The following is a 13,675-nucleotide window of genomic DNA, read 5'->3' as shown; positions in this document are numbered from 1 at the left end:
TACCGATATATTAGGCACGTGATTTTTCCCACCTAATTGCAGAGAACATCAAGTCTCCCCTGTAGCGGAATTGATATCATGCCTACTAGTGTTGTAGATGCCCACTGGCAGATAAACAGAAATAAAATAATACAGTGCTTTTTAGAATGTACACATTCGCTGGGCAATATCAGAAAACTGCTTAAACTTAAGTTATGTACAAAATGCCACTTTCAAATAAAACTGTAATATTCGTCAAGTTTTTTTAAGGAATGATCAAGCATTTAGGCAGAATCAAATTTTTATCAGCAGAAAATATCGGCAGAAAAATTATATGTTTATATGTCAATTTTCATAATCTGCAGATGCCGAGAATGTGCCAATAATATCGAGCAATATCGGGCCTCCATGGATCAGACTTGTCCGTCCAGCACATCCCACAGATGCTCGATTGGATTGAGATCTGGCAAATTTGGAGGCCAAGTCAACACCTTGAACTCGCCGTGTTCCTAAAACCATTCTTGTACTGTTGTGCAGTGTGGCAGGGCGCATCATCCTGCTCAAAGAGGCCACTGCCATTAGGGAATACTGTTTCCATGAACTTGGTACCTGTCAAAGTAACTTCCACATGAATGGCAGGACCCAAGGTTTCCCAGAAGAACATTGCCCAAAGCATCACACTGCTTCTGCCGGCTCGCCTTCTTCACATCCTGGTGCCATGTCTTTCCCAAAGTAACTGACGCACATGCACCCAGCTAACCACATGATGTACAAGAAAACGTGACTCATCAGACCAGGCCACCTTCTTCCATTCCTCTGTGGTTCAGTTCTGATGCTAACGTGCCCAGTGTTGGCGCTTTCAGCGGTGGACAGGGGCCAGCAACAAACTGCGATGCTCTGTGTGTCCTGACACCTTTCTATCAGAACCAGCATCAACTTTTTCAGCAATTTGAGCTACAGTCGCTCTTCTGTTGGATCGGACCACACGGGCAAGTCTTCGCTCCCCACGTACGCCGGTTTTCCTTCCTCGGACCGCTTTTGGTAGGTACTGACCACTGCAGAACGGGAACACCCCACAAGAGCTGCAGTTTTGGAGATGCTCTGATCCTAGCCATCATAATTTGGCCCTTATCAAAGTCACTCACATCCTTACACTTGCCCATTTTCCTGCTTCCAACACATCAACTTCGAGAACAAAATGTTCACTTGCTACCTGACATATCCCACCCACTGACAGGTGCCATTGTAACGAGATAATCAACGTTATTCAGTCGACCTGTCGGTGGTCATAGTGTTATGACCAATCTGTGTATATCTATAAGGGCAAAACAACAAAATTATTTCTTTAATTTACTTTAGTAATTTGTGTACTGTTTAATCTGAGCAAGTATGTTAAGCCACAATTTTACCAAGAGAGTGGCAAAAAATACACATTTCATGGTAAATATCTTCTTATCACTGAATAGGGATGGCATTAATATTTCCTGCAGAACAATCTGCAGGTGATGCTTTCCATAAAGAAAATTTGTCAACATTTGAATGTTCATATTTGTATCAGACCCGCGTATGCCTCCGGTGTATTTTCATATTAACCAACGATGGATTCTGATTGGGTTCCTGCTGCTCCTGCAAGTCTCTTTAAGACCCATCACAGGATCTTATAACTCCACAAACTCAACTCAACTCAACATCAAGTCAACATGAGGAAAAGTGCTCTGAGGTTTGTCATCGTCACATGTCTGCTGAAGGTGGCTCTGTTTGAGAGGGATGTTTATGTTGAGGAAGAAAAGACATGGTTAATGGCAATGCTACATTGCAGAGAACATTACACTGATCTGTCTTCAATAAGCAACCAGGAGGAAGATGATGCACTCAGGCAGATAGGGGGAGACCAAAGGGAGCCTTTGGTCTGGATCGGGCTCCACAGATGGATCAGTGACACTTGGAAGTGGTCAGATGGGTGGAAAGCAACGTTCTTCAACTGGGACGGACAAATGACTCAAGAACAATCCAAATGTGTGGCACAAAGTAATACAGGGTGGCGCACAACCCAATGTGACACAGAACTCCACTTCTACTGTTTTAACAGCACCATGGTTTTTGTGTGGGAGAATAAGACGTGGGAGGAGGCGATGGAGCATTGTCACCACATGCAGAAAGAGCTGGTCAGCCTGCCTTCTGAATCCGCTCTGAAAGAAGTCCTGAAGGTCAGCAGGAGTGCCCAAACTGACCGTGTGTGGACCGGCCTGCGCTACCTGGCTGACACCTGGCTGTGGGTGAAGGGGGAAGAGGTGGAGTACAAGGCCTGGGGCCAAGGGGAGACGACGAACTGCCCTGCCCCTAGTCGCCGCTGTGGGGCGCTGTCACTGAAGGACGAGCACTGGGAGAGCTGGGACTGTGCTGACAAACTCTACTTTGTCTGCCAATAAAGTGCTGGTATGTGGAAATGTGCATAATACATTTCTGTATGACAAACAACATGTAGAACAATGTACTCAAGTTTCTTTCCTAGATAACAGAATGTTTTTGTGCTATGAGGGTATGCTGGTGTTTGCTAGTAATTATAAAAGTAATTAAAGATTGTATAATGTAAATGTGAGTGAAAGATAGAGCACTAATGTGTTACTTATTCCCCTTAGCTATTAGAAAGTTGTACATGCTTGCTTGTCGATGTATACATCTATCTTTGCAAACACATTAAGACATGTAAACCCCATGCAGTGCATGTAACAGATGGATTATTTAATCTAAATAATTACACCTATATTACTTCTTTTCACTATTGTTATACATCGTTTAACTCTAGTTATAGAGCTGCATCAATGTACTTATCATGTGTGCAAATATATATTCAATATTGATGAAGACACTTTTTGCCTGTATCCCAAATTAAAGATACTCTTCCTCATATTGTTTATCTTTCCAGCATTTTGTGGTAGTTGTAGTTTCCTTTAAAACAGAAAATTGTTGGTGTAGTGATGATTCGTCCTCAGATCAACTAATAAAAACAAAACAAACTCAAAATCAACAGGCAGCTGAGCAAACAAAGAACATTGTGCATTGTGCTCTAGTAAAAAATCATGGCCGACACATCTCCACCTCCTCTTGTTGTAAAAAAGTGAAGACAAAATGCCCCCAGAAGCAGGCGCCATCTTGCCCATTTGGAGCCAGACTCTGTGCATTAGAGATCAGCTGGTAGAGCCAGCTTTTTGGGACAAAAAGCAACGACATATGTCACCTATTCAGTCACACAACACATGATCACAAGGTTACCAATCTCGGTATCCATCGGCTATAGTCTGATGACGATACAGCCTCTAGGGACAACAGTAAAAATGTCGGGCGTGTCCAGTTTATCCAGCGATTAACGATAAATGACTTCCAGCCAAGACGTCCTTTTCCGTGCGCTGCATTGTTTACAGTCTAGTTAGCACCTTGAGAAGCGACCGTGTGTTCAGATCAAACTTGAATATCCCTCCAGATATTTCTGCAAAATAAACTGCGTCATTTTCATGGTTCATTGAATCTCCCGGAGGAGCGCCCGTTGATCTGTTTCTGGTGAGTCTCAGTTTCGGCCATTGGGTGCAAAGGTCAGCGTTGTGTTTGCAGATAGCAGCTCGCTAGGCGCTCTGAACAAGGCCGTGTCACTGCATCACTGAAGATTATTCCTGCAACAACAAGTGCGTCAACATGTGTGTGTTCACTACAACATCAAATCTCTTTAATAGAGAATATTAAGATATTTAAAGTTTTGTCACATCTGATCTATACCTGATACATTTACCATAATATGGTCATAATTTAAAACAATAACAATCAAGTAAAAATGTTTTGCATCAATGCACCTTACTCAAAAAATTATACTGTCATACTGGTATGTAAGACTAGAGATATCCAGCAATCCAAAACGACACAGAAAACGTCTTCACAAAATATATCTTGCACAAAATCCATTCCTTTGATTTTTTTAATAAAGTATATATACAGTGTTTTGTGAGCAAGTAAAGAATGGCACGATTTTAAATGCAGAGGAGGAAAAAACACATTTTATGTACATTTCTTGTTATATCTTGTTTTTATCCGTCTCGTCTAAACGGGCAGAGCAGGTGTTTGGGAATGGCACAAATGATTCCTGAACTATTGTCAGGTGATGCTGTCCTTGAAGCCTAATTTGTAAACATTTGAATGCCCTAATTTGTATCAGTATGCCTTCAGGTGTATTTTCATATTAACCAACGATGGATTCTGATTGGGTGCCTGCTGCTCCTGCAAGTCTCTCTAAGGCCCATCACAGGATCTAATAACTCCACAAAGGAGAACAACAACATCAAGTCAACATGAGGAAAAGTGCTCTGAGGTTTGTCATCGTCACATGTCTGCTGAAGGTGGCTCTGTTTGAGAGGGATGTTTATGTTAGGTACAGTAGGACATGGTCAGAGGCAAGACAATACTGCAGAGAACATTACACTGATCTGTCTTCAATAAGCAACCATGACGAAGATGATGCACTCATGAAGAAGGGGGCATTCAGATGGACGACTTTCATCTGGATCGGGCTGTACAGAGAGAAAGTCACTGACACTTGGAAGTGGTCAAATGGGAGGAATGCATCGTTCTTCAACTGGGACGAAAATATGACTAATGGACCATACAGATGTGTAGTACAAATTATAACAGGGTGGCAAGAAAAGCCCTGTAATTCAAGACTCCACTTCTACTGTTTGGACAGCACCATGGTTTTTGTGGGGAAGAAAAAGACGTGGGAGGAGGCGATGGAGCATTGTCGCCAGATGGAGAAAGAGCTGGTCAGCCTGCCCTCTAAATCTGCGCTGGAAGAAGTCCTGAAGGTCAGCAGGAGGGCCCAAACTGACCGTGTGTGGACCGGCCTGCGCTACTTGGCTGACACCTGGCTGTGGATGAAGGGGGGGAAGGTGAGGAAGGTGAAGCACGAGTTTTGGGGCCAAGGGGAGACACCGAACTGCCCTGCTCTGAGTCGCCGCTGTGGGGCGCTGTCACTGGATGGAGAGCACTGGGAGAGCTGGGACTGTGCTGACGAACTCGACTTTGTCTGCCAATAAAACACTCGTGTCTGTATGTATGATAATGTGTACAATAGATTTCTGACAGATAATGTGTCAAAGAACGTACTCAAGTTTCTGTCCAATATAAATGCGTGCTATGAGGGTATGCTGGTGTTTGCTAGTAATAATAAAAGTAATTAAAGATTGTATAATGTGAATGTGAGTGAAAGATAGAGCACTAATGTGTTACTTATTCCCCTTAGCTATTAGAAAGTTGTACATGCTTGCTTGTCGATGTATACATCTATCTTTGCAAACACATTAAGACATGTAAACCCCATGCAGTGCATGTAACAGATGGATTATTTAATCTAAATAATTACACCTATATATAACTTCTTTTCACCTTTGTTATATATCATTTAAGTCTAGTTATAGAGCTGCATCAATGTACTTATCATGTGTGCAAATATATATTCAATATTGATGAAGACACTTTTTGCCTGTATCCCAAATTAAAGATACTCTTCCTCATATGGTTTATCTTTCCAGCATTTTGTGGTAGTTGTAGTTTCCTTTAAAACAGAAAATTGTTGGTGTAGTGATGATTCGTCCTCAGATCAACTAATAAAAACAAAACAAACTCAAAATCAACAGGCAGCTGAGCAAACAAAGAACATTGTGCATTGTGCTCTAGTAAAAAATCATGGCCGACACATCTCCACCTCCTCTTGTTGTAAAAAAGTGAAGACAAAATGCCCCCAGAAGCAGGCGCCATCTTGCCCATTTGGAGCCAGAGTCTGTGCATTAGAGATCAGCTGGTAGAGCCACAGTATTCACATCCCGCCCCTTCTGCGAACCAAACCACATATTTAACTTACCACCAATATCTCAGGTGGGCTCAGTCTGCAGCAGAGCAGCTTCTCGTGTTGGTCTGAAGCAGATATTCACGCTTATGGAAACTTCAATGACTGTAGTGTTAGTGTTAGTTACGTCTCCTCTCGTCATTCCTCCTCTACTCTGCTTCTTGGGATCAGAACGCTGCAGAAGCCCCATTTGTCAACAGAGCTGTCAATCATGAGGTTACACCCCCTTTTTACAGCATCAAATAACTAATTAAAAGTAAACTTGTCAGAAAAATGAACACTTGGACATAAATCAGCATGATAAGAACTAACTATGATGACAGAAACCATGTTTGAGAAAAATGGATTTGGCGTGTATTTTGATTTTATAGTTTCTCATGTCCCATCTGTTAACATGGAGGAGGCGGGCTTTGTGAGCTATACTGCAGCCAGTCAGCAGGGGGCGATAGAGAGGGTTTGGCTCCACTTTTCGGAATCTGTAATGTCGTTCGTCTTTTTATACAGTCTATGCGTCCGACCCATATAAGTACATTCACCTATGTATTACTAAAATAATGAACAGCTCCAACAGTTGGTGTTAAATCTGTACACCTCTTTATAACAACAACTTATTATTGTTTCTTTGGTGTTACTGTCAGTAACAGTCCAGTGCTAATGGCAGCAAGTGCTTTTGGACAAAAAGCAACGACATATGTCACCTATTCAGTCACACAACACATGATCACAAGGTTACCAATCTCGGTATCCATCGGCTATAGTCTGACGACGATACAGCCTCTAGGGACAACAGTAAACATGTCGGGCGTGTCCAGTTTAGCCAGCGATTAACGATAAACGACTTCCATCCAAGACGTCCTTTTCCGTGCGCTGTATTGTTTACAGTCTAGTTAGCACCTTGAGAAGCGACCGTGTGTTCAGATCAAACTTGAATACCCCTCCAGATATTTCTACAAAATAAACTGCGTCATTTCATGGTTCATTGAATCTCCCGGAGGAGCGCCCGTTGTTCTGTTTCTGGTGAGTAAATAGTAAGTTACACAGAGGCTGCACTCTGGCTTACTTCAGCGGTATGAACCCGAAAAAAACACAGATGTTCTTGTGATTGACTTTGATTAATGGGTCTTAAATTTGCTGAGATTTCAACGTCACGATGCAGATTACTGAAAAGTAAAAATGAAGCTTTGTCAGGTCTGTCCTCAAGAGGAGAAGAAAACTACTTTTAAAATGCTCGTAAATAGAGGTCACAAGGTCAACTATATCTTTAAGGGTGTGGATACTCTGGAGAGGGAGTAAGTGTGTGTGAAAAGCCTGACTCTGTATGTGTGTGTTTGCAGTACACAGCCACAGCAAATTAACCACTGCTGTCACTCTCACCGATGTGACCTTTTTCAGCCCGTGTTGTTACACTCAACGGTTCACTTACCAACTCACTAAGCAAGAGGCTTACACTGTCTGTCCAGTGGCTGTGAAGCCGAGTTGGTGCGAAGGTCAGCGTTGTGTTTGCAGATAGCAGCTCGCTAGGCGCTCTGAACAAGGCCGTGTCACTGCATCACTGAAGATTATTCCTGCAACAACAAGTGCGTCAACATGTGTGTGTTCACTACAACATCAAATCTCTTTAATAGAGAATATTAAGATATTTAAAGTTTTGTCACATCTGATCTATACCTGATACATTTACCATAATTTAAAACAATAACAATCAAGTAAAAATGTTTTGCATCAATGCACCTTACTCAAAAAATTATACTTTCATACTGGTATGTAAGACTAGAGATATCCAGCAATCCAAAACGACACAGAAAACGTCTTCACAAAATATATCTTGCACAAAATCCATTCCTTTGATTTTTTTAATAAAGTATATATACAGTGTTTTGTGAGCAAGTAAAGAATGGCACGATTTTAAATGCAGAGGAGGAAAAAACACACATTTTATGTACATTTCTTGTTATATCTTGTTTTTATCCGTCTCGTCTAAACGGGCAGAGCAGGTGTTTGGGAATGGCACGAATGATTCCTGAACTATTGTCAGGTGATGCTGTCCTTGAAACCTAATTTGTAAACATTTGAATGCCCTAATTTGTATCAGTATGCCTTCAGGTGTATTTTCATATTAACCAACGATGGATTCTGATTGGGTGCCTGCTGCTCCTGCAAGTCTCTCTAAGGCCCATCACAGGATCTAATAACTCCACAAAGGAGAACAACAACATCAAGTCAACATGAGGAAAAGTGCTCTGAGGTTTGTCATCGTCACATATCTGCTGAAGGTGGCTCTGTTTGAGAGGGATGTTTATGTTAGGTACAGTTGGACATGGTCAGGGGCAAGACAATACTGCAGAAACCATTACACTGATCTGTCTTCAATAAGCAACCAGGACGAAGATGATGCACTCAGGAAGAAGGGGGGATCCATAAGGAACGCTTTCGTCTGGATCGGGCTGTACAGAGAGAAAGTCACTGACACTTGGAAGTGGTCAAATGGGAGGAACACATCGTTCTTCAACTGGGACAGAAATATGATTCATGGACCATACAGATGTGTAGTACAAACTATGACAGGGTGGCAAGAAAAGCCCTGTAATTCAAAATTCCACTTCTACTGTTTGGACAGCACCATGGTTTTTGTGAGGAAGAAAAAGACGTGGGAGGAGGCGATGGAGCATTGTCACCAGATGGAGAAAGAGCTGGTCAGCCTGCCCTCTAAATCTGCGCTGGAAGAAGTCCTGAAGGTCAGCAGGACGGCCCAAACTGACCGTGTGTGGACCGGCCTGCGCTACCTGGCTGACACCTGGCTGTGGGTGAAGGGGGGGAAGGTGAAGCGCGAGTTTTGGGGCCAAGGGGAGACACCAAACTGCCCTGCTCTGAGTCGCCGCTGCGGGGCGCTGTCTCTAGATGGAGAGCACTGGGAGAGCTGGGACTGTGCTGACGAACTCGACTTTGTCTGCCAATAAAACACTCGTGTCTGTATGTATGATAATGTGTACAATAGATTTCTGACAGATAATGTGTCAAAGAACGTACTCAAGTTTCTGTCCAATATAAATGCGTGCTATGAGGGTATGCTGGTGTTTGCTAGTAATAATAAAAGTAATTAAAGATTGTATAATGTAAATGTGAGTGAAAGATAGAGCACTAATGTGTTACTTATTCCCCTTAGCTATTAGAAAGTTGTACATGCTTGCTTGTCGATGTATACATCTATCTTTGCAAACACATTAAGACATGTAAACCCCATTCAGTGCATGTAACAGATGGATTATTTAATCTAAATAATTACACCTATATATAACTTCTTAACACCTTTGTTATATGTATATTTCTAACTAAGGATACGCCGATTATCGGCGCCGATATTTGGCAGTTAGAGAATTGTTTTTCTGAACAATAACCTACCCCCATTAACGATCATTAATCGTTAACCTATAGGAATTAAAGATCATTTTTAGAAAGAACAGCCGGAAACCGACAACGAGCTCTCTCATCATTCCGATGCGGGCTCTCTCTAATACCCACAAAAACACACACACACACGCACACACGCAACTAGGTAAATGTATTGTCATCCTCAGACATAAGTACCTGTGGCACCGACAGTCGTTCCCGCAGACATTCATACACTGTCCAGTGACCATTACACACACACGTGAGCACAGCCGTGCAATACTATGTGTCTGCAGAGCCGGAGGCTGCAGTTTCAGGATCGCAGTTCTGGGACCGCAGTTCTAGGACCCTTGTGTTTTTGCGACAGTGCCACCTATTGGACGACTGTAAAAAAGCAACTAATGCCGTTTTCCGTCCAAATGCCACTTTTTTGTCAAACAACTTATAGTTTTAAAGGATTATTACACCCAAATACTAATTCTAACAACAGTTTAAAGGCTTATTAGACCCAAATACTAATTCTAAAAACAGTTTGAATGTTTATTACACCCAAATATATATTTTTTGTAATAATGTAAATAGAACATTCACACATTCTTGAGCTATTGAAGTAGAATCTTTATTAAAATACAAAAACAGAACAAACAACGAAACCATTTATCTAACAGAAAAAAAACCCCATCAAACTACATACTACCACCAAACTACTATACAAACTGAACATGACAGGTGGTCAATGAACACATCCAACATTCTCCTCTGTCACCCCAACAAACCCCAACAAGCAGAGAGACAAAACGGACAGAAAGAACATGTTAATGATGTCTGACTTTTCAGAACCATTAATATTCAAAGTTCAAGTTGTGAAGTAGGTAACAGCACTACCTACCATTTTAAGTATTTCCCTTCTTTCCTTAGTTGCCTATCAATGCCTCTGCAAAATTCCTCCACTTCACTAAAACAGTAAACAGACAACATCATCAATGCTGGGATAACAGAAATATCAGCAACACTTAAAAACATTATGTCTTCGTAATTGAACTTATATTGGTAGATAGCTTATTAAGATTGTATGACTTTGCAAAAAATAAAATCACATTCTCTCCTCTTACCTTTGTTGGCAAGAAGGACTAGAGAGGAAGACCTGCTCAGCTTCCTGCAAGGACACATTTTCCAGCACAGAAATTCCATTTATAATGGCCTACAAAAAGAAATACAAATCTACCCTTATACTAATACAAAACATAGATAGATAGATAGATAGATAGATAGATAGAAAAAGTGCAGGAGCAGGAGCACATACAATATATTACAATGTTAGTCTAACCTCTGGAAAAAGAACACCAAGGATGAACTGCACTTCATCTGTGACGCTCAGTTGTGTTGGTGTTGCTTTGTACTGCTTTGAGATAGGCGAAGTGGTGTCCTGTTCTTTGCTGTCGCAGAAAAGGCCTACTTAAATCCTATTAGGAATAAAAAATGTGTCATTCAACATTACAAAAAAAAATCTGAATGAAGTCAACTGTCTGATAACACTTATTGTGGGGTACACAGACAGTTAGCAGTTTAATTATAGGAGTATTTAAACTTAACTAAAATGGTAAGACATTAATACAATAAAAACAGGCATTCACCCTGCTGATAGTAGGCAACAGCTGATTTAATGTAGCTGACAGACAGAATTCAGACATTCCATGTTATATTTGCCTAATTTGAGGTGAAATGTTTTCATTAAAGCATGACACTTGGTACACTTGCCCTGAACACAAGCGTGTGATTTCCCATCTAACATTTCTACTAAATTCACCATTAAATATTCACTTCAACAAATTTAAATTGATGTTGAATTACAAGGGTATTCTTGTAATTCTTCAACATCGAAACATGGGGCAGGCAATACCCTTTCTGTGATATTATATTTGTTTAATTACAAGGATGGTAAATATATAATACACTTTTAGCATACAATAAAATGGCCATGTGTTTCGGCGATGGCCTTGTCCAGTAACTCGCCTTATCGGCCCATATTCAGAAAATGTTTAGAGCCCCAAACGCTACAAGTGTACCGAGTTTCATTCTTTGAAGAAAACGTATCCATGTTTTTCCCATATCATCCAGACTATTGCTTTCATCCTCTTTTTAAGTTTATTTAAAAGCACAGGTTAAAATTCCGTTTCACAGTCGTTTGGGATTCATTAAACTAACAAATACCCCTTTCCACCAAACAGTTTGTTTCCAGCAAGCTATCATTAACTAGATGAATGTTTGTAGTGCCATTCAGACTAATCACGGTAGTAAATATAATCATATCATATTAAACGTATCACAGTAAAACATTAATTTCGATGTTAAATTCAAGACAACAGAATTGTTCTACGACATTAAACAAATAAGTTGATTCACATTCAATGCTCACACTTCGGTCGTCAGCCATGTTCTTGATAAAATGTGGTCTTTAGCACCAGGTGGTGCTGTCGCAAACTACAAGGGTCCTAGAATTGTGGTCCTGAAATTGCAGCCTCCGGCTCTGCAGACACATGCTACTCCAGCCGTGTGATCCAGCAGCAACAATAAGTAAATCAACATCTACAGCCGACCTTTCTTTGATGGTCAGCACACAGAACTTTAATCAACACAAGATCCTGTCTGATTCCGACGACGGCGTGTCTGGAGTTTTAAATAATTAATGAGTTACCTGCTGTGCCTCGTGCGCAAATGTTAAGTTTCGTTTCTGCTCAAAAACAGTCAATTAACAACAGGCTGTGGAAACTTCAAATAAAAAGGCCAGGCCTACAGCAGTCCTTATTATGTAGGACACAAGTGGTAAAGTCGTCGATTCTATTGGAATTCAAATCATTGTTTTGAATGAGGAGGTGCAGCGAAAAGGATGCAGAACTAAAGACTTGAGTTTGAATGTTTATAATGAAAAAAGAAAATCTTAACAACATGCTTCAGTGAAGTCAGGTGGAGACAGCGATCCAAATCTACACAGAAAACATCATCTAACTTCACAACATACTGTATATCTTGCAAAAAATCCATTCCTTTGACATTTTATTTGGTGAGCAAGTAAAGAATGGCAACAATTTTAAATGCAGAGGAGCAAAAAATACAAGATTTTTTGGTAAATATCTCGTTTTTATCCGTCTCGTCTAAACGGGCAGGGCGCGTGTTTGGGAAAGGCACGAATGATTCCTGAGCAATTTTCCGGCGATGCTTTCCATGAAGCCAAATTTGTAAACATTTGAATGCCCTAATTTGTATCAGATCTGCGAATGCAGTTGTATTTTCATAACAGCCGAAGACGCACTGTGATTGGGTACCTGCAACTCTTCTCTTTGAGACCCAAATCTCTTTAAGACCCACGACAGAATGTTATAACTCCACAAAGGATAACAACAACATCAAGTCAACATGAGGAAAAGTGCTCTGAGGTTTGTCATCGTCACATGTCTGCTGAAGGTGGCTCTGTTTGAGATGGATGTTTATGTTGAGGAAGGAAAGACACGGCCACAGGCAAGACAATACTGCAGAGAACATTACACTGATCTGTCTTCAATAAGCAACCAGGAGGAAGATGATGCACTCAGGAAGAGAGGGGGATCCATAAGGAACGCTTTCGTCTGGATCGGGCTGTACAGAGAGAAAGTCACTGACACTTGGAAGTGGTCAAATGGGAGGAACACATCATTCTTCAACTGGGACAGAAATATGATTCATGGACCATACAGATGTGTAGTACAAACTATGACAGGGTGGCAAGAAAAGCGCTGTAATTCAAGACTCCACTTCTACTGTTTGGACAGCACCATGGTTTTTGTGAGGAAGAAAAAGACGTGGGAGGAGGCGATGGAGCATTGTCGCCAGATGGAGAAAGAGTTGGTCAGCCTGCCCTCTAAATCTGCGCTGGAAGAAGTCCTGAAGGTCATCAGGAGGGCCCAAACTGACCGTGTGTGGACCGGCCTGCGCTACCTGGCTGACACCTGGCTGTGGATGAAGGGGGGGAAGGTGAAGCACGAGTTTTGGGGCCAAGGGGAGACACCAAACTGCCCTGCTCTGAGTCGCCGCTGCGGGGCGCTGTCACTAGATGGAGAGCACTGGGAGAGCTGGGACTGTGCTGACGAACTCGACTTTGTCTGCCAATAAAACACTCGTATCTGTATGTATGATAATGTGTACAATAGATTTCTGACAGATAATGTGTCAAAGAACGTACTCAAGTTTCTTTCCAACATTAATGCGTGCTATGAGGGTATGCTGGTGTTTGCTAGTAATAATAAAAGTAATTAAAGATTGTATAATGTGAATGTGAGTGAAAGATAGAGCTCCAATGTGTTACTTATTCCCCTTAGCTATTAGAAAGTTGTACATGCTTGCTTGTCGATGTATACATCTATCTTTGCAAACACATTAAGACATGTA

General features: G+C 41.4%; 3 protein-coding genes across 3 annotated transcripts; all 3 read left to right on the top strand.

Moving 5' to 3' along the window:
• The first annotated feature begins 2,072 nt into the window (after nt 1-2,072).
• On the top strand, nt 2,073-2,408 carry LOC138605858 (snaclec agglucetin subunit beta-1-like). The gene has a single exon (XM_069678312.1). It carries the CDS (start codon nt 2,073-2,075, stop codon nt 2,406-2,408), a length of 336 nt encoding a protein of 111 aa, XP_069534413.1.
• A 6,079-nt stretch (nt 2,409-8,487) lies between these two features.
• On the top strand, nt 8,488-8,823 carry LOC138605851 (snaclec agglucetin subunit alpha-1-like). Its single transcript, XM_069678304.1, has one exon. The coding sequence runs from the start codon at nt 8,488-8,490 to the stop codon at nt 8,821-8,823; it is 336 nt and encodes a 111-aa protein (XP_069534405.1).
• Nucleotides 8,824-13,063: 4,240 nt separating this feature from the next.
• LOC138605849 (rheacalcin-1-like) lies at nt 13,064-13,399 on the top strand. The gene has a single exon (XM_069678302.1). It carries the CDS (start codon nt 13,064-13,066, stop codon nt 13,397-13,399), a length of 336 nt encoding a protein of 111 aa, XP_069534403.1.
• Nucleotides 13,400-13,675: the final 276 nt, after the last annotated feature.

This window comes from Semicossyphus pulcher, unplaced genomic scaffold (genome assembly GCF_022749685.1).
Source record: "Semicossyphus pulcher isolate SPU_LCO1_2020_fin unplaced genomic scaffold, fSemPul1.0.p SCAF_3, whole genome shotgun sequence".
Lineage (NCBI taxonomy): Eukaryota > Metazoa > Chordata > Actinopteri > Labriformes > Labridae > Semicossyphus > Semicossyphus pulcher.
This window is presented reverse-complemented; position numbering and strand designations above follow the sequence as displayed.